The sequence below is a fragment of the Hemiscyllium ocellatum genome, chromosome 2 (assembly GCF_020745735.1).
Source record: "Hemiscyllium ocellatum isolate sHemOce1 chromosome 2, sHemOce1.pat.X.cur, whole genome shotgun sequence".
NCBI lineage: Eukaryota > Metazoa > Chordata > Chondrichthyes > Orectolobiformes > Hemiscylliidae > Hemiscyllium > Hemiscyllium ocellatum.
Window position 1 is genome coordinate 86,967,761 of NC_083402.1, and position 23,763 is coordinate 86,991,523.

The 23,763-nt window shown below is 41.0% G+C and overlaps 1 protein-coding gene across 1 annotated transcript in view; it reads right to left on the bottom strand.

Annotated features, from left to right (window-relative positions):
• frmd3 (FERM domain containing 3) overlaps window positions 1–23,763 on the bottom strand; it is a 221,537-nt gene that overhangs the window by 84,521 nt on the left and 113,253 nt on the right. The window contains exon 7 of the mRNA XM_060845125.1: window positions 14,482–14,569. Within this exon, the coding sequence (XP_060701108.1) occupies window positions 14,482–14,569 (88 nt within the window). The remainder of the gene's footprint in view (window positions 1–14,481; window positions 14,570–23,763) is intronic.

The window sequence follows — 23,763 nt, forward strand, 5'->3', positions numbered from 1 at the left end:
CTTCCATTGCATGAAATCGGGACTTCTGAAGCACCAACACCAAAAAATGATAAAGGGACAAATTTCATAGCAATCCATTTCAAGACAAGAATCCAACCACTTGCAACTGAGAAGAGGAGGAATTTCTTTATTCAGATGTGTGTGGATCTTTGACCCATTGATACAAGTACTGAATGATTCAAAGTTTTCCAGACCAGTATGTGAAGGAACTGACTATTTCAGATTGAAATATTGGACAATAAAATAGGGTAATTTATGGACATTTTCTAATCAACCTGATAAGAGAAGTAATTACATGCGCTGGATAGATGGGACTTGAACCCAGACCCCTTAGCTTAAAATATAGGCACACAACCATTGAACCACAAAAATACTAAGGAATAATTTATAACCTTGCAGTGAACAGGCCTCCGGGGAAGAGTGATCATAATTTGGAGTATACCTTATGCATCATGCTCTGTAAACTCTGTAAAACTGAACAGAGGGCTTGTCAGTCTAATATAGCATTGGGACACAGACAGATATCACATCTATTGTTTAAAAAGTTGAGATATCTTGAGAATGTAAATGACAAGAAGCTCTGGGATTTACATATCAAAGAACAGAGACCAGCATATTCCATTATAAAAGATGAAAGTTTTAATCTATGATTGTTTGCTGTATCACATCTCCACAACACTGGACTCCTTTGGCTATAAATTCTGTGAGCATGAGATTAACCTCCACAACTACCTGATAAAGGAGCAACACTCCAAAAGCTAGTGCTTCCAAAATAAACCTGTTGGACTATAAGCTAGTGTTGTGTGATTTTTAACTTTGTCCACCCTGGATCAACACCGGCACCTAAAGTCATGAAAGAGATTTAAGTTAAGCTTGAAACTAGGGACTTAAATCTGAAAAGTCAAACTATGTTAACAAGTCAGGTGAGTTGGCCAATCACATTAAAATATGATGGTAATTAAACAATAGCAAATGTGTAAATAATTAGAGTTTTAACAAATATATATTCCAAGAAGGAATAAAAATAAAAACAGTAAAAATGTAACCATCGCTAATTAAAGCAGTTAAATATAACATCAGATTAAAGGACCAGAGCATAGGGAGGATTTTAGAATGCATATAGAATGATCAAGAAATGACTAAAGAAAGAGAAGGTAGAGTAAATAAACATAGCATAAAACTAAATTGTGAAAGTTTCTATATATGTGTAGAAAGGAAGAGATCAATAAATATGGTAATATTAAACAGTAGAAATTACAATGAAATTACAATAAAGAAATGAAACAGACACTGAGCAAATTCTTCATATCTGTCTTTCATCATGTAAGACACAAAAGACAGCCCAGATGTAATGGCAAGCCAAGAGTCCAGAGAATGAAAAACTTGAAGGAATTAGAACAAGTAGTAGTACTGGAGGAAGCAATGGTACTGGAATCAAACAAATCCAGTACCTTGGATGTTAGTGTGTCTTCTTCCAATTTGAAGCTTTCAAAATATTTTCTAAAAGCTATGACCTTGAGCATGTTGGATTCTAGCATATCTGCTATTACCTCAGGCACATTATCATGCGTGATCACAAACCTCTCAGCTTATTATCTGCAAAAGCATGATGTTGCATCAGCTACACAACAAATCATACAGCAAATGAACTGCAAGTTCACAGAAATGACGGCACCTTCAGCAATCAAAGGTTCTGACAAAGTCTCTGACACCATACTAAAAGGCCAGCTTGACACAATGTTTGATGCTGCAAATTAGGAATTTCCCCTTGGCCTACAGAAGTCCAGAAATGTCAGCCTAAATGCTATGATGGTTTCCTGTTTTATTCATGCTGCGCTTAGAATGATGCTTACTGAGATTTTTGACAGAAGGAACAGTCTCTTCCAAGAACACTGGACCAGAAGGTCATTCCACTTGCTTTTGTTTTAAAAATTACTCAATGTCCCACTTCCACCACACTTTGGGAAGAGAATTGTTAACAGATAATTGAAACTCCTCAGATAAAGATGTGGTCATTCTTGTCTTATATGGAAACCTTCTAACTGTGCCACCTAGTTTCAGTTTTTCCAACAAGGGGGAAAACCTTATCAAGCACCCTCAGGATCTGAAACATTTCAATAAAATCACTGCTTATTCTTCTAACTCAACCTGACCAACCTTTCTTCAGATGAAAACTCCCACTTCTCAGGTATCAGTCAAATAAACCTTCTCTGGGCTGCTTACAAGACATTTATATCTTTTCTTAATTGAGAAGAACAAAACTCAACACAATATTCCAGATGTGGTCCCACCTAACACGTGTTTCTCTATAGCAAAATATCCCTACTTTTGTATTCCATTGCCATTGAAAGAACAATTTTCAGTTTGACTTCCTAATTGCTCTACCACTAGTATTGTGCTTCATGCACCAAGATGTTCAAATATCAATAACTGGGGGCACAGATTTAAGATAAGGAACAGGAGGTTTTGTGAGGATTTGAGGAATTCTTTTCCACTCAGAGGACAGTGGGTTTCTGGAACTCACTATCTAAAGGGTGATAGAAGCAGGAACATTTAAGAAATATTGAGATGAGCACTTCAAACACCATAGCAAAAATGGGTTACAGGCCAAATGCTGGAAAATGGGATCAGAAAAAGATAGATACTTGGTAATTGCACAGACACATGATCTGCAATACTGTCAGAAGCTAAAGGAATTTAGGGATCTAGGGATAGGGTGAAAAAGTGATTTTGATGATGAACCACAAAGTTATTAAGCGGCACAGATGGCATAAGGCCATGTGGACAACTGCTGGTATGACTTAAGATTAACACATTTGAATTTGTCTTCAATTGCAAGGAGAGTTTTCCAATCAGCCTAACTAAAATGTTATTGTGCTATTTTATTAAGAATTGAAGTAGAAGTTAATAAATTAAGACACGAACATGGAAAATAAACCATATTAGGCAGTCGGGCTAAGTGGGTTCAAAATTATAGGCCCGTTGGCCACTGGTTTGCCATATACCTGAGTGGAAGAAGCAATGGGCTCTCTCTAAAAGAGGTGCAATAGGACTCTCTCCAGCCCCCAGCTAGTTGTCAAGACTCTATTTTCCTTCACAAGACTTAGCTCTTTGTCACTAGGTTCAGAATTTAAAGTTTCTTAACTAATAATCCCAATGGAATATGAATTTAAACCCACCATGGCAGATTGAGAACTTAAACTCAGTTTAAAAGTAAATGGTGCTTAATTAATTCCCTGAAAGTAAACTAGTTCCACTGGCACATATTTGAAGACAGTCAATTGCATAAAATTTAGAGAAGCTGGGCTAATACCATTGAAGCTCATATTCTGAGAATGAAAAAGAATTAAATTATCTGAGGCAGGCAGGTCACAGTAAACCTTTGTTCTATAATGCGTTCAACTTGTTATAATTATTGGCCTTACGCTGTCCTTAGAAGTGCTTTTGTTGCATGGGAATGCAATGAACCATGTTCTGAAAAGATGATGTACATTGGATAAAATGTGCAACCTAAATTTTAAATAATAACTTACATAGTATTGAAAACATTGGCTGGATAGTTCCTCGGAGCTGCTCCCTCTCCGCCGTACTTCTGGAGAAGTTACGGCAGCCTGTTTGCACGTAAACACTGGCTGGGATTAGGAGTAAAGGGAAAATGGGTTATGGATGGGAGAGTACACTGACTTTTAGTTTGGAGTGGATTTAATGACATTGAGTGACCAAGTTAGTTATTGATTAAACATTATTAGTTAATTCATTCTGATATTTGTCTATGAATTAAACTTCAGGGTAAAAGGATTTAAGGATGGAAACAAGTTTCCAATAGTTATAAAGCAGATCCAAGTGGGGAGTATAATAATCCTAAGGATTCACACAATATCTGTACATGTCTGACAACCATTCTTAAAATAGCAATAAGTATGATGTGACATCAAATGTGAACAAACACAAGGAACAAAAACTTTATTAAAGTATTTGTCAAAACTGTTTGGGATGGGAAAACCAGTAGAGGTTTTACAATGTGGTCAAGTAGACCAGATTCACAGCATGTGACATGTTTGCATGCAAACTAAAATGGCTCTACAAATACAAAATATAAAGTGGTTCTGATCTCCATTGCAGATTGATTGCCAAAAATTATTTTATGGATCACTGGTTACATTACTCATTGTATGAAAAAAATGGATGTAGGATCCGATATTCGTATATTTCAATAACCTCCAGCTCAAAAATAGGCAGGTATGGAGATGTGCTTGAAAGTTCCAATAGATAGAATTTTTGCCAAGGGGCAACTAAATATTCCTGCTGATATTTCTGTTTAGTACTTGTTTCTTAGACAGGATAATGTCAGAAAGCTGTTGAAAATTAGACCCTATGAATTCAATGTTGTGACCTGGTAATTACAATTATAAGGTTAGAATGGCGATTAGAATGACAATGGAAAGAATTTTTAATAGAGAAGACATAAGTGTAATGAATGGTGGACACTATAATTAACAGAAAAGGCAAAGCTGAGGTAAATGCTTATTGGATATGTGCAAAATGCCTTAGAAGTTCAATAAAGATAAGATAATGCTATTTGTAATGGTAGCAAATTTCTTACAAACGTAAATGGTGTGAGTAGATCTAAATCAATAGGTTTTGATAAACAATGAACAAGATAGCATTAAATGTTAAACCAGTCAATATAAACATGTACATTGCAATAAACAATTCACATCTTTATTTTATCAGCAGCCTAACATTACCTAGATAAATTACTGAGCTTCTCTAATGTTGAGACTTCATGCTGTGTTCTCAAAATGATCTGACAACCTAAGCTTTTGAAGCAGTGTAAAATAAATTTTAAAATTAATTGAAACTGTAAATACCTATCTTAAAAGTGAAGTTAATTTGAATACATTAATATCCAACGATTAGAGCACAGAACATAGAACATCACAGCACAGTACAGGCCCTTTGGCCCTCAATGTTGTGCCAAACTGTGGAACCAATCTGAAGCCTAACTATCCTACACTATTAAATTTTCATCCACATTTTTATCCAATGACTATTTAAATACCCTTGAACTTGGCGAGTCTACTAGTGTTGCAGGCTGTGCCTTCTATGCCCCTACCAGTCTGAGTAAAGAAACTACCTCTGACATCTGTCCTATACCTATTATCCCTCAATTTATAACAATGTCTCCTTGTGCTAGTCATTACCACCTGAGGAAAAAGGCTGGCACTGTCTACCCTATCTAACCCTCTAATTATCTTATATGTCTCAATTAAGTCACCTCTCTACCTTCTTCTCTCGAACGAAAACAGCCTCATGTCCCTCAGCCTTTCCTCATAAGACCAGGCAATCTCCTCTGAACCCCTTCCAAAGCTTCCACATCCATCCTATAATGCAGTGAACAGAACTATACACAATACTCCAAATATGGCCGCAGCAGAGTTTTGTACAACTGCAGCATGACCCCGCAGCTTTGAAATTCAGTTCCTCTACCAATAAAAGCTAACACACCGTATATCCTCTTAACAACACTATCAATCTGCATGACAACTTTCAGGGACATGGACACAGATCTCTCCGCTCTTCTACACTACCAAGAATCTTACCTGTTACTCCTTCCAAAGTGAATCACCTCACACTTTTACGCATTAAACTTCATTTGCCACCTCTCAGCCCAGCTCTGCAGTGTATCTTTGTCCCTCTGTAATCTGCAACATCCTTCAGCACTATCCATAACTCCATCAATCTTAGTGTCCTCTGCAAATTTACTAACCCATCCTTCCAGGCCCTCATCTAGGTCATTTATAAAAATGACAAACAGCAGTAGCCCCAAAATAGATCCTTGCAGTACACCACTGGTAACTGAACTCCAGCATAATATTTCCCATCAACTGTCACACTCTTGTCTTCTTTCAGCTAGCCAATTTCTGATCCAAACCATTAAATCATCCACAATCACATGCCTCTGTGTTTTGTGCAGTAGCCTACCATGGGAAAACTTATCAAATGCCTTACTGAAATCCATATACACCACATCAATCACTTTACTCTCATCCACCTGTTTGAAGACCATTTTAAAGAACTCAATAGGTTTGTGAGGCATGACCTACTCTTCACAAAACTGTGTTGACTATCCTTTATCAACTTATTCCTTTCTAGAAGATTATAAATCCTATCTGTTATAACCTTTTCCAATGCTTTACCCACACCAAAATAAGGCTCACTGGCCTATAATTACCGGGGTTGTTTCTACTCATCTTTTTGAACAAGGGGGCACCATTTGCAAACCTCCAGTCGTTTGGCAATATTCCTGTAGACAATGATGACATAAAGATCAAAGCAAAAGACTCTGCAATCTCCTCCTTGGCTTCCCAGAGAATCAGAGGCTAAATCCCATCCGGTTCAGGGGTCTTATTTATTTTCACACTCTCCAGAATTGCTAACACCTCCGCCTTGTGAACTTCAATCCTGTCTCATCTTGTAGCCTGTATCTCAGTATTCTCCTCGATAACACTGTCTTTTTAGAGTGAATTCTGAGGAAAAATATTCATTTAGTGCTTTCCCTATTTCCCCAGACTCCACGCACAACTTCCTACTACTATCCTAGGTTGGTCATAATCTTTCTTTCATCATTCTTTTATTCTTGATATGTAGTTATGATCACTTCCCTTTCATGTAGCACATTATTTACTAATGCTCACTAATGTTGATACAATCCTAACTATTATGAAGTTAAGTTAATGGTCAAAGAAATTTCTCTGCATCTCAGTATGCCTGCACTGTCAAATTTTGTTGTTAATATTTAGCAAAATTCAGTTCACATATGACATCAGCTTTATTTATATTTAACTTAATCATTGATGTTTAATTTTTGAACACAGCAAATGTCTTTTCCAGTATTCTGGTGATGTGGTTTCTGGGTAAAACACTACTGCCAGTATGATTTAGTCAGATTGTTCTCTTTAAGACTAATATGTACCATAAGACTGTTGAGACAAATATCTTGAAATTTATTGACAACATTAACTATTACACTGTTAATAACACTTAAGGCTTACACATAATCTGCATGCAATTATACAATAAATCCAAGAAGACAATTGCTTATGAAGATATCCTCTGTTATAGGTCATCATATGTTGTGATGCCATTTAACTATCTTAAAGCTACACTGTGTGTCTTGTCTGGGGTCTATGATATAATACAACAACATCTGGCAAGTAGAATTTCTTTTTCTAAATATATCTGCAGTAAATGGAACAGAACAGAACAGAAGCAATAAACAAGGGAAAAATAGCAGCTGCAACTTGCAAGGACGTCTACCACCTCTATTCCTGACTTTAATAATTTTCCAAAGCATAGAACAATGAACAGGTTAATTTGCTACTCATTAAATCAGGCAGTTTGCAGACACTTTAGAAGCGGAGAATCTGTATGGCGGGGAAAGAGGCCGTTCTGCCACTACATCAGCACTGACCGACCCTCCAAACAGCAACCACCCAGACACAGCCTCCCCCCCACCCCTGTACTGTAATCTCACATTTACCATGGCCAATCCACCTAACGTGTGCATCTTTGAACAGTGGGAGGAAACCAGAGCCCCCGGCAGAAACCCATGCAGATACATGGAGAACATGTAAACTCCACACAGTCACCTAAGATTGGAATCAAACCTGGATCCCTGTCATTGTGAGGCAGCAGTGCTAACCACTGTGCTACCATACCACCCTTATTTTTGAACTAGACATTAGGGAACTGGAAAAGAGCTCACCTTCTGACCTCTCAAGATTTTCATGGAGTTTGGCAATCATTAGGAGATCTTTGAAGATAATGAGCAGCAACTTGGCAGATTCAGCAACACTGGAACAGTTCCATTAAGTGTAAAAAGTGGTAATGTCGACAAAAAGTCCTCAGAAGTAACAAAATTTTAATCACCAATCTTTTCCCTTTTATCACAAATTTCTGTCCTCCTTTTATCCTGAACATGAAGATCCCCTTATTTGTTAATGCCATGCACAGACAGCAGCCACAGCAATGGTTGTCAATTCAGGCTACAACGTGACAGCAATTTAAAAAGCACCTTCACCACTAAGGGAGAATTAAAGATAAACCTCCATCACTTCAGAAAATTTTAATGATATCAAAGGCTCATTTGCATACATCATTGACCGAACCAAAGGAATCATAGAAACAAAATACAACAGAAGCTGGAAATATAAAACAAAAACTGCTGCAAATATTCTTCAAGTGTAACAGCATCTGCTGAGAGAGTAAAATAAATTTAATGTTTCAGGTCAATTGCCATACATCTAAATGGAGAGATTGTTGGGTTGGATCTTAATGTTTTTGGCCAACAGTCAGCTTCATTGAGTTTCAGAGGGATTCTCTTCTCTCCATGAAACCAACAAGATCTCTTGCCGTATTTTACTGAATTTGCCTCATTAATTACCCACTCCACCCACACCTTCCCACCCAATTCTAGACCCATTCTACCACTCACTATTCCAGAACCAACTTGCCATTCACCAAATATCCATGACAGGACCAGCATACCTGGAACCCATACTGTATTTAGATGCTTGCTGTGTACGAAACGAGCACTGGCATTTTGAAATTGCCCTGCTTGTCAAAGGGCAGTCTTTCTAAAGAAGCCTGAGAAGGGTAAACCTGCAACATGATTCACTGACAGGCACTTGGAGGTCCTGATGGACAAGACAGTCAGAGGAGGAATGGCAAGGAGACCACATAAGGAGATCCTGGCAATTTGCTCCAAGGTTGTCACTCAGGTCCAGTGCCATATGCATGGTCTAAAGCAACAGCCAGCAGTGCTGCAAGATGTTTTCCACTGCACAAGGTTAAGTGTACATTCTCCTGTCAGCTACGTCACCTTCATTCTCTTTGCTCTAGTGCACTTACCGTCCATCAAGGCTCACGTCCTGCCACTCACTACTGCACACATCTTCCCTCACTCACTCACTTCCCCCACAACTACCCACATCACTAATCCTGAATGCACTCTAAATTGCATACTCATCACTTCAGCACATCTCACCCGGACAATCACAAAGGCTAACCTCCCATCTATAGAATCAATCTACCAGGCCCGCTGTCACAGAAAGGCCACCAGCATTCTCAAAGATCCATCCCACCCTGGCAATGTTTTTTACAACCTCTACCATCGGGGAGAAAGTACAAAAGCCTGAACACAAACACCAGCCAGTTTCATAACAGTTTCTACCCTACTGATGTTAGAATACTGAAAGGATTCACAAACTCTTAACATTCGTCTGTACCCGTGTTTTTGTTTTTGCTGCTGTTTACCTATTATTTACTATCCCTGCTGCTTAACTATGTGATCTGCATGTAATGCTCGTTAGACAAAGTTTTTCACTGTGCCTTGATACATGTGGCAATAAATTCAATTCAATTTTGACTACCTGTAACAGCACCAATAGCCATGGCACCCACGTCTCTCTATCACCCACTCCCTCTATCCCAACTGCTCCCTCACTCCAAGAGAAAACAGCCCATAACAGACGCTAAACGTCAGAGTAGGTGCAGGGGAGCCTGACATCAGGCATCTCACCTACTATGAGGACAGAATCCCAGTTCACATCAGTGAAGGTAATGGATCACCCCTCGTAATGTAAAATATCGATGTCCTGCCAACTGAGTAAGTACCACTTTTCACTGCACCGGGCCTCTCAAAGCAACCCTGCTGTTAGTGTCATTCATAATACACTGATTCTAACAATTGGCTGTGACGCCTTCTCTTTAGATTAGATTAGATTACTTACAATGTGGAAACAGGCCCTTCGGCCCAACAAGTCCATACCAACCCGCCGAAGCGCAACCCACCCAGACCCATTCCCCTAAATTTACTCCTTCACTTAACATTACGGCCAATTTAGCATGGCCAATTCACCTAACCTGCTCATTTTTGCACTGTGGGAGGAAACCGGAGCACCCGGAGGAAACGCACGCAGACACGGGGAGAATGTGCAAACTCCACACAGTCAGTCACCCGAGGTGGGAATTGAACCTGGGTCTCTGGCACTGTGAGGCAGCAATGCTAACCACTGTGCCACCATGCTGCCTTTCTTGTGACTTGGAGTAAGACCACACAGAGAAATGGTCTGTTCTGCTGGAAGGCACCTCCTCGACGTCCAAAGAGGAGGATTCAGAGAAATGAGAGGAAGCATCAGCAAAAGTGCCTCTGACATACCCCACAAGCTCAGATACAGACACTCAGTGGAAACATCAGGTTTAGAACATTGAGAACAAAAACTGGTGAGAACCTCACTGCAGTCACTCTGCAGCTGGCCAAGAAAGAAATGCACCCGACCTCTGACAGGTGGAGGCTGCCAAAAGCCAGGCACATGGTCAGCCCAGGCAGGAGGGGATCCTGTGATGTCAGAAATCCAGGGACTTTGTCCGAATGTATGGGAGGAAGAGATGCAGCAATCAGAAACACAGGACACAACTGTGCAGTATGCTTTTGACCGAAGCAAGGGACCATGGATTGATGTCTACTGTTGAGAGCATGCTGCGGCATATGTAAACAATATGAATAAATATTAGAAAGGGCAATGGGCTTTGTTTGCACATTGTCCCTCTTGATCAAACAACCCTATTCTTTCCCTGGCCTCTTTGTGAAAAACTTGGTGTTAAATGAAGTTGTTAGCAATATGTGGGGCAGGGAGGTGTATAGCACCACCAGGGATTTATTTCCCTCCCCACCCCTATCAGCGATCCGAAAAGACCATTCCCTCCGTGACTCCCTTCATCAGGTCCACACCCCCCACCAATCTACACCCCACTCCTGGCGCCCACACCACTCCCCTCTCCTCCATCCAACGCCCCAAGGGGTCCTTCCACATTTGTCAGAAATTTACCTATACCTCTACCAATGTCATCTACTGCACCTGTTGCACCCGGTGTGGTCTCTTCTACATCAGGGAGACAGGACGCCTTCTTGCGGATCATTACAGAGAACATCTCTGGGACACCCGCACCCACCAACCCCACCACCCCATGGCTGAACACTTCAACTCCCCTTCCCACTCTGTCAAGGATGTGCAGGTCGTGGTCCTCCTCCACTACCAAACCATTACCACCCGATGCCCCAACCCCATCCCCCTCCTATTAATCTTTCAGACCTGACACACAAGCCTCATCCCTGGTGGAGGGCTTATGCCTAAAATATTGATTCTCTTGCTCCTCGGATGCTGCCTGACCTGCTGTGCTTTTCCAGCACCACACTTTGACTCTGATCTCCAACATCTGTAGTCTCCATTTTCTCCTTGCACACAGTGAGACATTGCTTTGAGATGGGCAGGAATTAGGGAGCCACAGGTCTCTATTCTGTACTGAGCTTAGGTCTAAGTATAAATTTCTTGCCCTCTAAAGGGCATCACATTGACAGGTCTTGCATCGCCTCCTTCACAAGTTGAGACACACATTCACCTCGGCTGTAGTCACAGTCATTTTCTTTCCCATTTGTCCTTTTGATTTGCAGCATGATAGAAGGTGACAGTAAACTCACTTTGGACATAGAGGTGGAAACTGGAAACTAAATATTAGTCAGGCCTCATACATCCAGATCACCTTCTTGGTAGCCTTCCTATTAACTCCTCAGACTTTACCCAATCCCAGGTCCCTTCAAGTGTGGTCATACACTGCCTCCCACCTCGAAGCTAGCGCGCTCCTAACCACAGACAAACACCCTCCTTCTTTACGCCATTCCAATTCATGCTTTAGCACGGCACACCTTCAGAATCATCACCACACCTTTCTCCACAGCCTGGAGCTCCCAATCCCCACACACAGGTTCCAGCAGCACCCCTTGTTCTCAGTCCCTACAGACCAGCTGTGCACCTTGACAGACATAGCTGGACAACCCTGGACAAGGCGCATTCAGACTTCTGACAGTTCGATATCTCTCTGACAACTTTAGCTCCTCAACCTTCTCCTCATCAGATTGGCTGCAACAGCCCACTTTCTGGATACAGAAGTTCTCCAAACAGAGAACACACAAACTGGAAACCTGAACATGGTCAATCTTCTGGACATTGCCTTTGGCTTTCTGTCTTGGGAATCCTGATAGACAAGTGCCTCCATGGATTTCAGTAAGGAGAAATTCTTATGACATGGCTGGCTGCTTGCTGCACATGCACTGTGTTTGCCACGTAAGTTGCTCACACATGGAGCAGGTATGAAATTGACATCGCACACTGTCATATAGCAAGATGTAAGCTTCCTTGACTGAGAAAACTGACTGTCATAGGAAGATGCCTGGGTGCAACATTGTTAATAAGCACAATAATGCAAGGCAAAGCAGGAATTCTACGAGCATGCAGTTACATCCTAAATGAGGCAAGTTCTAGGACAGTAAGCAAGCAGTCCTGAGATGTGGCCTCGTCTAATCCATGAGCTGGCACCCTGTCCCCACTGCCAAAGTGTCAGTACAACAGCCTTTTAATGCAAGCTGCCAGTGAAGCTCTCAATTTCCTTAGCATTTTGCAAGTGGATTGGAGACGTGCCATGAGGATCCTAAGAAGCTGGCAACTACTAGATGCTAATATCCCTGGACAAGATATGTGTGCAGCTGGTGCCTGGAGATTGTGTCCAGAGATACTGTCGCCAGGTTACAAGCAATCTCCTCAATCAGGGGATGAACTGAAGCCAAGACCCACCCTGACTTCCATTTCAAACATTCTCAGTGACTAGTTTGCTTGTTTTGGATGGTAGGATAAAAAGCAGCATATTAATAAGGTGAGATGTACAATTAATAAAGTCATTAACAATCAATAACCCTTGTTAATAGGCAACTTGCTGCTGTCTACTATGACTCTTTACTTGACCCCAAGATGTTAGTAAAAAGATGCAATGAGATGCTCCCAATTTCGAGATAGATCTCATCAGATCTCTTACACAATTCTGCCATGTTTCTTGCCACAGACCATGTCATTCAGCACCCTAAAAGATTTTGCCCATTAACTATCTCTTTCTCCACAGACCCTGCCTGACGTGCTGAGCATTTCCAGCATTTTTGTGAATAATAAGAATTTGACATATGTATTCTATTTAAGTCTGCAAAGTATGACTACAGCAGCTATAATCAGTCATTTAGTGAGCCAATTTGTTTAATAATTTGTTTTGAAATACCAAAAGCATTTTAAAAATATAAAAGACTTTCTCATGAGGACAAAAATTATCTTAGCAGGGATAATTTGTACAATTACACTGAGATAACTTTCCAGCAATACTTGATTTATGAGAGGAAATTACTGAACTAAAAGCTCTCATAATTCATAGTTAACGAAGAAGTCAAATTAACACAGATATTGGAATTCAATAGTGGATCAGTTTTATTTGAAGACGACAGTTTTGGAGGATTATACAGCACAGAAGCAGGCCCTTTGGTCTAACTCGTCCACACCAACCAGACATCCCAATCTGACCTAGGCCCATTTGCCAGCATTTGCCCATATTCCTCTAATTCCTTCCTCTTCATAGATCCATCCAGATACCTTATTAAATGTTGTAATTGTATCCACCTCCACCACTTCCTGTGGCAGTTCATTCTGTTACGCACTACCCTCTGCGTGAAAAAGTTACCCCTCAGGTGTTTTTAAATCTTACCCCTCTAACCTTATACCTATGTCCTCTAGTTTTGGACTACCCACCCTAGAAAAAAGATCTTTGCTTTTCACCCTATTCATGCCCCTCACGACTTTATAAACCTCTATAAGATGATCTCTCAGCCTCCGATGCTCTGAAAGAAAAGCCCCGGCCTATTCAGTCTCTCCTTTTAACTGAAATCCTCCATTCCCAGCAATATCCTTGCAAATATTTTCTGCACCCTTTAGTATTCTTAAATGTCCTGTACAGCCGCAACATAATGTCCCAATTCTGATACTCAATGTTCTGACCGATGAAGGCACGTACTCCAAGCACCTTCTTCACCACCCTGTCTAGCTGCGACTTCACTTTTAAGGAACTAAGCACCTGCACCCTTTGGTCTCTTTGTTTGGCAACACTCACCAAGGCCTTACCATTAACTATATAAGTCCTGCCCTGGTTGTCTCACCAAAATGTAACACCTCACTTTTGTCTAAACTCCATCTGCCACTCCTTGGACCATTGACCCATCTGATCAAGGTTCCATTGTACTCTTAAGATAATCGTCACTGTGCACTGCACCACCTATTTTGGTGTCATTTGCAAACCTACTGACTATGTCTGCTATATTCACATCCAAATCATTTATATAAATGACGAAAATAGAGTGGATTCTGATATAATGTTAATGTTAGGCTATCTTACACTTGCATGCTTTCCTTTATTTCAGATTTTCAGCATTTGTCCAGATTTTCCTTTTATTTCTATTTTGATAATGTTTTCATGATATATGTCTTGATACTAAAAGGAAATCAAAAGTGAAATCTATAATTCAAATGCTGATAAACAGTTTCTTGTTACCTTGCATGGATGGGGATCAACACCATAGGTTTCTAAAGTATGAGCTTTCTGCAGCAGATTCAGTTCCGCAACAGCTGCTGTCTGTCCCCTAAAAGGATAATTAAATTGATCCTTAATTATTCAAGCATTAATTTAAATTCAAAAACCATTCATGTGGATTAACTGAAAAAGAGCTAAGGGTCATTGAAATTAAAATCTCATCTCGAAGAAGAAGCAAACAAAGAAAAAGCTGAAACCAAAAACCGCAATCGCTGGAGGAACTCAGTAGGACTTGTAGTATTTGTGAAAGAGAAAGCAGTGTTCTGAAGAAATGTCACTGCATTCTGTTTTGTTAACTTTGCTTTGTCTCCACAAATTCTGGCAAATTCTAAACAAAACACCATTTGCTGTAAAGCACTTTGGAACTTCCCACAGAAATATTGTATAAAAATGCATGCTCTTTCTTTAAAATAAAGCAAAAAACTGTGGATACTAGAAATGTGAAACTGCTGGAGAAACTCAGCAGGTCTTGCAGAATTTGTGGAGACAAAGCAGAGTTAACAAAACAGAGTGCAGTGAGCTTTCTTCACAACTCTGCTTTCTCTTTCACAAGTGCTGCAAGACCTACTGAGTTTCTCCAGCAGTTTCACATTCCTAGTATCCACAATTCTTTTTTTATTTTAAAGAAAGAGCATGCATTTTTATAGAATATTTTCTGAGGAAGTTCCAAAGTGCTTTACAGCCAATGACATTTTTAAAATATAGTCACTGTTCCAAGAAAGACTTGCATTTGCATACCTCTTATTGACACATTAATAATAACAATCTTATAATCAAACATTCTTCAAGGGTTGATTAACTTCCTGGGTTAATTTACATAAAATGGTAAAGCAGATTGCCTGTTACAAAGCAGAGACTACAACAAATCAACTGATTTCCATCTATGCAGCTTGCAAATGCAAAGCAGATTGACTGCTAGGCATTGTTGCAATATTGTATACTCAAAGCATATGGATTCCTTAAAAGTGAACATTTTTCAAGGCAAGGTATACATACGTATTTTTTTCCTTCCAAAATGAAAGTTTAATGATTTATAATAACAAGCAAGTCTATGAGTATCTCCAGCATATAAGTAATTTTCTGATAAGCCCAGAATTATGATAGTAATATTGTCTGGAGGTGCCCAATCATCAGTGATAATGACTATCAGTCCAGTTCGTGTTAACAAATCTTTCTTCCACAGACTGCAGTTATTGTTCCAGAATTTGTTTGTCCGAATGCATGACAGGTAAGATTTGTTGCAGATTAACTACTGATTGATTGTATTCCTCATTTCTGTTTTGTTCCATAAGAACTTGAATTTTGAAGTTTCTGGTTTTACACGCTGTATTCCAAGTAAAGGTTTAGCTGTTTTTGGTCCAGTTCATGTGTGCTTTCTTAATCTGCTTTAACAACTGTTTAGGCTCTTCAACACATTTTTACTTCTGGCTTTCTTTAAAGCCTGGACCTCTTCCACTTCTACTTCAGTGATTGTTTTCATCTATATCCTGTTGGAATTCTTTCATGAGAGCATCGCTGCTTGCATTTGTTTCTGAAAGTCTCATGGGTGATATCTGGAGCTCCCTATTGTGTGCACTGTGAGTCATCCCCTGATTTTGTCCAATCTAATGGGCTGAAACTTACCAGAAATCTGCTGTCATTTTCATCAAGGTTCATGGAGAATTTCTTTATATAAGGCCTATTGAGTTTTCTTATGCTATCTCCCAAACTCACCTCAATAACAAGATACATTGTCACTATAACACCTCATTCACCTGATGTTAGGTTGATTTTCCCACTCACCATAGGCAAAAACATTCACCATTGCCAAGATATTCCAGGATCACTGGTGATCGTGCCATGTTTGAAGTCTAGCCACGTATCCAGTCAATTGTTTACAGTCAAGAATTGTCCTTCACTGTGCACTTAGTGGGAGGGCAACCATAAACCATGGTTCTTAGGGCAGTGTGGTGACACAACTAATAGTTCATTCAAGTACAATTGCTCTTTCTACATCTATTGCTGTTTAAGCACTAAACTACACAGCTTAACTATACTTAGCCACATCCCTTCTTACATCCTGACAGAAGTATATAAAATGAGAGGCATGGATAGGGTGAAGAGTCTTTTTCCCAGGGTGCAAGTGTCAAATATTGCTGGGCACAGTTTTACAGTGAGAGGGGGTAAGTTTAAAGGAGATGTACAAGACAAGTTTTTTTTTACACAGAGAGTGATAGGTGCCGGCAATGCACTGCCAAGGGATGAGGTAGAAGCAAATATGTTGACAATGGTTAACAGGCAGTTAGACAGATGCATGAACTGGCAGGAAAAGATGGATATGGACCACGTGAAGGCACATGGAATTACTTCAGAATGGCATCATGGTTGGCACAGACATGGTGGACTGAACGGCCTGTTCCTAGCTGTCATATTTTATGTCTATCCCTCTCTAAGTCACTGCTACTCTTTCTCCGATACCAAATGTAGCCTAGCGTCTTATTGTTTAGTTGGGGACCATTGCAAACAGGTAAAGCTTCAAATAGTCACGGAGTCATAGAGATGTACAGCACGGAAACTGACCCTTCAGTCCATGTCGTCCATGTTGACCAGATATCCTAACCTAATCTAGTCCCATTTGCTAGTACTTGGCACATATCCCTCCAAACGCTTACTATTCATATACCCATCCCAGATGACTTTTTAAATGCCACTTCCTCCAACAGCTCATTCCACACACATCATCCTTTGCATGAAAAAGTTGACCCTTCGGTCCTTTTTAAATTTTTTCCCTCTCACCCTAAACCTAGGCCCTCTAGTTCTGGATTCCCCCACCCCAGGGAAAATACCTTGTCAATTTACTCTATCCATGCCCCTCATGATTTTATAAACCTCTATAAGGTCACCCCTCACTCTCCAATGCTCCAGGGAAAACAGCCCCAGCCTATTCAGCCTCCCTCTATAGCTCAAGTTCTCCAACCGTGGCAACATGCTTGTAAATCTTTTCTGAACCCTTTCACAACATTGGTTAGACCACTTCTGGAAAATTGTGTGCAATTATGGTCTCCTTCCTATAGGAAGGAGACTAGAAATGCACACAATATTCCAAAAGTGGCCTAACCAATGACCTGTGCAACCGCAACATGACCTCCCAACTCCTATACTCGATGCTCTGACCAATAAAGGAAGGCATACCAAACACCTACTTCACTATCATATCAAACTGTGACTCCACTTTCAAGGAACTATGAACCTGCACTCCAAGGTCTCTTTATTCAGCAACACTCCCCAATACCTTACCATTCAGTGCATAAGTCTGGCTCTGATTTGTCTTTCCCAAAATGCAACACCTCACATTCATCTAAATTAAACTCCATCTGCCACTCCTCAACCCATCTGGCTCATCTTATCAAGGTACCGTTGCACTCTGAGGTAACATGCTTCACTGTCCAGTACATCTCCAATTTTGATGTCATCTGCAAACTTACTAACTATACCTCCTATGTTCACATCCAACTCATTTACATAAATGACAAAAACATCAATGACCCTGCATCGATTCTTGTGGCACACTACCAATCACAGACTTCCCAGTCTGAAAGCAACTCTCCACCACCATCCTCTGTCTTCTATCTTCAAGCCAGTTCTGTATCCAAATGGTTAGTTCTCCCTGTATTCCATGAGATCTAACCTTGCGAACCAGTCTACCATGAGGACCCTTGTTGAAAGCCTTACTAAAATCCATATAGATCACATCCACTGCTTTGCCCTCTTCTTCAAAAACCTCATTCAAGTTTGTGAGACATGATTTCCAATGCACAAAGCCAAGTTGACTATCCCTAATCAGTCTTTGCCTTGTAAATCCTGTCTCTCAGGATTCCCTCCCACAACTTGCCCTCCACCCATGTCAGGCTCACCAGTCTATAGCTCTTTGGCTTTTCCTTACCACTTTTCTTAAATAATGGCACCACATTAGCCAACTTCAATCTTCCAGCACCTGATGTGCGACTATCGATGATACAAATATCTCAGCAAAAGGCCCAGCAATTGATTTCCTCACTTCCCACAGAGTTCTAGGGTACACTTGATCAGGTCCTGGGGATTTATCCACCTTATTCTTTTCAAGACATCCAGCACCCCCGCCTCTGCAATGTGGACATTTTTCAAGATGTCACTATTTCCCCATATTCTATATCTTCCATGTCTTTCTTCACAGTAAACACTGATGGAAAATACTTGTTTCTTATCTCCCCTATCTCCTGTGGTTCCACACATAGACTGCCTTGTTGGTCTTTGAGGGGCCCTATTCTCTCCCTTGTTACTCTTTTGTCCTTAAGGTATTTATGGAATCCCTCTGGATTCTCTTTAACCCCATTTGCCAAAACCATCTCATGTCCCCTTTTTGCCCTCCTAACTTCCCTCTTAAGAATACTCCTACTGACTTTATACTCTAAGGATTCACTCAACCTCTGCTGTCTACACTTGACATATGCTTCCTTCCTTTTCTTAACCAAAACCTCGATTTCTCTAGTGATCCAGCATTCCCTAAACCTACCAGCCTTTCCACTCACCATTACAGGAATATACCGTCTCTGGACTCACTTTATTTCATTTTTGAAGGCTCCTCATTTTCCAGCGGTCCATTTACCTGTGAACATCTGCCCCCAAACAAATTTTGAAAATTAGAGTCATAGATTCACAGAGATATAAAGCATGAAAATAGACACTTTGGTCCAACTCTTCCACGCTGACCAGATATCCTAACCCAATCTAGCACCCTGCCCATATCTCTCCAAAACTTTCCTATACAAATACTCATCCAAATGCCTTTTAAATGTTGCAATTGTACTAGACTGCACCACTTCCTCTGGCAGCTCATTCCATATGTACCACCCTCCGAGTGAAAAAGTTGCCCCTTCGGTCTCATATCTCGCCGCTCTCACCCTAAACCTATGCTCTCTAGTTCTGGACTCCCCCAACCCAGGGAAAAGACTTTGTCTACTTACAACTATCCATGCCCCTTATGATTTTATAAACCTCAATAAGGTGACCCCTTGGCCTCCAATGTTCCAAGGAAAACAGTCCCAGCCTATTCAACCTCTCCCTATAGCTCAAATCCTCCAATCCTGGCAACATCTTTGTAAATCTTTTCTGAACCCTTTCAAGTTTCACAACATCCTTCCGATAGGAAGGAGACCACAATTGCATGCAATATTCCAAAAGTGGCCTAACCAACGTCCTGTACAGCCGCAACATGACCTCCCGATCCTGTACTCAGTATTCTGACCAATACCAAACGCCTTCTTAACAATCCTATCTTCCTGTGACTCTACTTTCTCGGAGCTATGAACTTGCACTCCACGTTTCTTTGTTCAGCAACACTCCCTAGAACCTTTCCATTAGGTGTATTAGTCCTGCTAAGATTTGCTTTCCCAAAATGCATCACCTTGCATTTGTCTAAATTAAACTATATCTGCCATTTCTCTTCCCATTGGCCCATCTGATCAAGATCCCAATGTAATCTGAGATAATCTTCTTCGTTGTCCACTACACCAACAATTTTGGTGTCATCTGCAAACTTACTAACTATACCTCTTATGCTCAGCAATCACTTCTTGAGCTTCCTACAGAGTTCTAGGGCATGCCTGATCAGGTCCTGGGGATACCTCCTTACAAATTTGTTTCTCAATTTTCCGCTGACTACTGGGGGGGTCTGTAGTACAATCCCAATAAGGTGACCATACCTTTCTTATTTCTCAGTTCCACCCAAATAACATCTCTGGATATATTCCCACGAATATCCTCCCTAAGAACAACCATAACGCTATCCCTTATCAAAAATGCTACTCCTCTCTTGCACCTCTTTCTACTCTTCCTATAGCTTTTGTATCCTGGAACATTAAGCTACCAGTCCTGTCTATCTCTGAGCCACATCTCTGTAATTGCTATGATATCCCATTCCCATATTCCTAACTATGCCCTGGGTTCATCTGCCCTCCCTGTTAGGCCTCTTGCATTAAATTAAATGCAGTTTAACTTATCAGTCCAACCTTGTCCTCTGTTTTGTTCCTGCCTGCCCTGATTGTTTGACTCATTCCTTTTCAGAACTGTACCACTCTCAGATTAATGTATTTCCTCACTATCTCCGTAGGTCCCATCCCCTCACCTCATTAGTTTAAATCATCCCAAGCAGCTCCAGCAAATCTCCCTGTCAGTATATTGGTCCCCTTCCAATTCAGATGCAATCCATCCTTTTACTCCAGAACAAAGTCCAATGATCCAAAAAATGTAAACTCCAGGCCTCACCTCCAGAACACTCTTCTGCCACGCATTCCTCTGCTCTATCCTCCTAGTCCTACCCTCGCTAGCTCGTAGCACCAGGAGTAATGCAGATATTACTATCCTCGAGAATCTGCTTTTTAAGTTCCAGTATAACTTAAAATATTCTCCCCTCAGAATCTCATCCTTTACCTTTCCTACATCATTAGTTCCAATGTGTACAACGACCTCGTGCTGGTCCCTCTCCGCTTTAAGAATATTCTGTACCCTCGGAGATATCCTTGATCCTGGCACCAGGAAGGCAACAAACCATTCTGATTTCTCACTGCTGACCACAGAAACATCTGCCTGTGCATCTCACTGGAGAGTGCCCTATCTCAATCGATTGTTTGGAATCTGATGCACCCCTCATTACACTAGAGCCAGTCTCAGTACCAGACACTTGGCTGTTTGTGCTACATTCCTCTACGAGTCCATCATCCCATAAGTTTTCCAAAATAGCATACTGATTAGGATAACCTGGAGTTAACCCATCCACTTGACTCTATCTGCAGCTTTTCTCTGTCCCCATAACTGCCATCCATCACACCTTCTAGCTGCAGTAAATTCCTTCTTGCCTCTAACTGCCTCTCCAACCGATCCATGTGATCTGTTAGGATTGGCAACCAAACATACTTATTGCAGGCAGAACCTTGTAGAGCACCTTAATGAAGTCCACATAGATCACATCCACTGCTCTGCCCTCATCAATTCTCTTTGTTACTTCTTCAAAAAACTCAATCAAGTTTGTGAGACATGATTTCCCACGCACAAAGCCATGTTGACTGTCCCTAATCAGTCCTTGTCTTTCCAAATACATGCAAATCCTGTCCTCAGGATTCCCTGCAACAACTTGCCCACCACTGATGCCAAGCTCACTGGGCTATAGTTCCCTGGCTTTTGCTTACCACTTTTCTTAAATAATGGCACCACATTAGCCCATCTCCAGTCTTCCGGTCTCTCATCTATGAGTGTCGATGATAGAAGTATCTCAGCAAGTGGCCCAGCAATCTCTTCCCTTGCTTCCCACAGAGTTCTAGGTTACACCTGATCAGGTCCTGGGGATTTTTCCACGTTATGCGTTTTAAGACATCGAGCACATCCTTCTCTGTAAAATAGATAATTTTCAAGATTTCACCATCCATTTCCCCACATTCTATATCTTCAATGTTGTTCTCCACAGTAAATACTGATGCAAAATACTCATTTAGTATCACCTCCATCTCTACAAATAGATCTCCTTGCTGATCTTTGAGGGGCCTATTCTCTCCCGAGTTACCCTATTGTCCTTAATGTATTTATAAAAATCCCTTTGAATTCTTCTTAACCTTGCTTGCCAAAACCAACTCACGTCCCCTTTTTGGCCTTCAGATTTCCCTCTTCAGTATACTCCTACTGCCTTTATAATTGAAGGATTCGCTTGATCTCTGCTGTTTATACCTGACATATGCTTTTTCTTTTCCTTGACCAAAACTTCAATTTCTCTCATCATCCAGCTTCCTTCCACCTACCAGCCTTGTCTTTCACCATAACAGGATCATATTTTCTCTGGACTCTTGTTATCTCATTTTTGAAGGTTTCCCATCTTCCAGCCATCTTTCATGTGTGAATATCTGCCTCCAATCAACTTTTGAACGTTCTTGCCTACTACCATCAAAATTATCCTTCCTCCAATTAAACTTCAACTTTTAGATCAGGTTTTAGATTTAAAACTAATAAAATAATGGTAGTTGACCCCAAAGTGCTCCCCCACTGACACCTCAGTCACTTGCTCTGCCTTATTTCCCAAGAGTAGATCAAGTTTTACATTTTCTCTAGTGGGCACATCCACATAGAGTCATAGAGATGTACAGCATGGAAATAGACCCTTCAGTCCAACCTATCCATGTCGACCAGATATCCCAACCCAATCTAGTCCCACCTGCCAGCACCCGGCCCATGTCCCTCCAAACCCTTCCTATTCATATACCCATCCAAATGCCTCTTAAATGTTGCAATTGTACCAGCCTCCACCACATCCTCTGGCAGCTCATTCCATACACATACCACCCTCTGTGAAAAAGTTGCCCCTTAGGTCTCTTTTATATCTTTCCCCTCTCACCCTAAACCTATGCCCTCTAGTTCTGGACTCCCTGACCCCAGGGAAAAAACTTTGCCTATTTATCCTATCCATGCCCCTCATAATTTTGTAAACCCCTCAGCCTCCGACGCTCCAGGGAAAACAGCCCCAACCTGTTCAGCTTCTACTTGTAGCTCAGATCCTCCAACCCTGGCAACATCCTTGTAAATCTTTTCTGAACCCTTTCAAGTTTCACAACATCCTTCCAATAGGAAGGAGACCAGAATTGCACGCAACAGTGGCCTAACCAATGTCCTGTACAGCTGCAACATGACCTCCCGACTCCTGTACTCAATACTTTGACCAATAAAGGAAAGCATACCAAATGCCTTCTTCACTATCCTATCTACCTGTGACACCACTTTCAAGGAGCAATGAACCTGCACTCCAAGGTCTCTTTGTTCAACAACACTCCCCAATACCTTACCATTAAATGTATAAGTCCTGCTAAGACTTGCTTTCCCAAAATGCAGCACCTCGCACTTATCTGAATTAAACTCCATCTGCCACTTCTCAGCCTATTGGCCCATCTGGTCCAGATCCTGTTGTAATCGGAGATAACCCTGTTTACTGTCCACTACACCTCTAATTTTGGTGTCACTTAACAAATTCCTCTCCACCCAAACCCTTAACACCACGGCAGTCCCAGAAACGTTTGGAAAGTTAACATCTCCGACCATAACTACCCTATTATTCTCACAAATAACGGAGAGCTCCTTACAAATGTTTCTTAATTTCCAGCTGACTACGGGAGAGGGGGGTACCTAATACTACAATCCCAGTAAGGTGATCATCCCTTTCTTATTTCTCAGTTCCACCCAAATAACTTT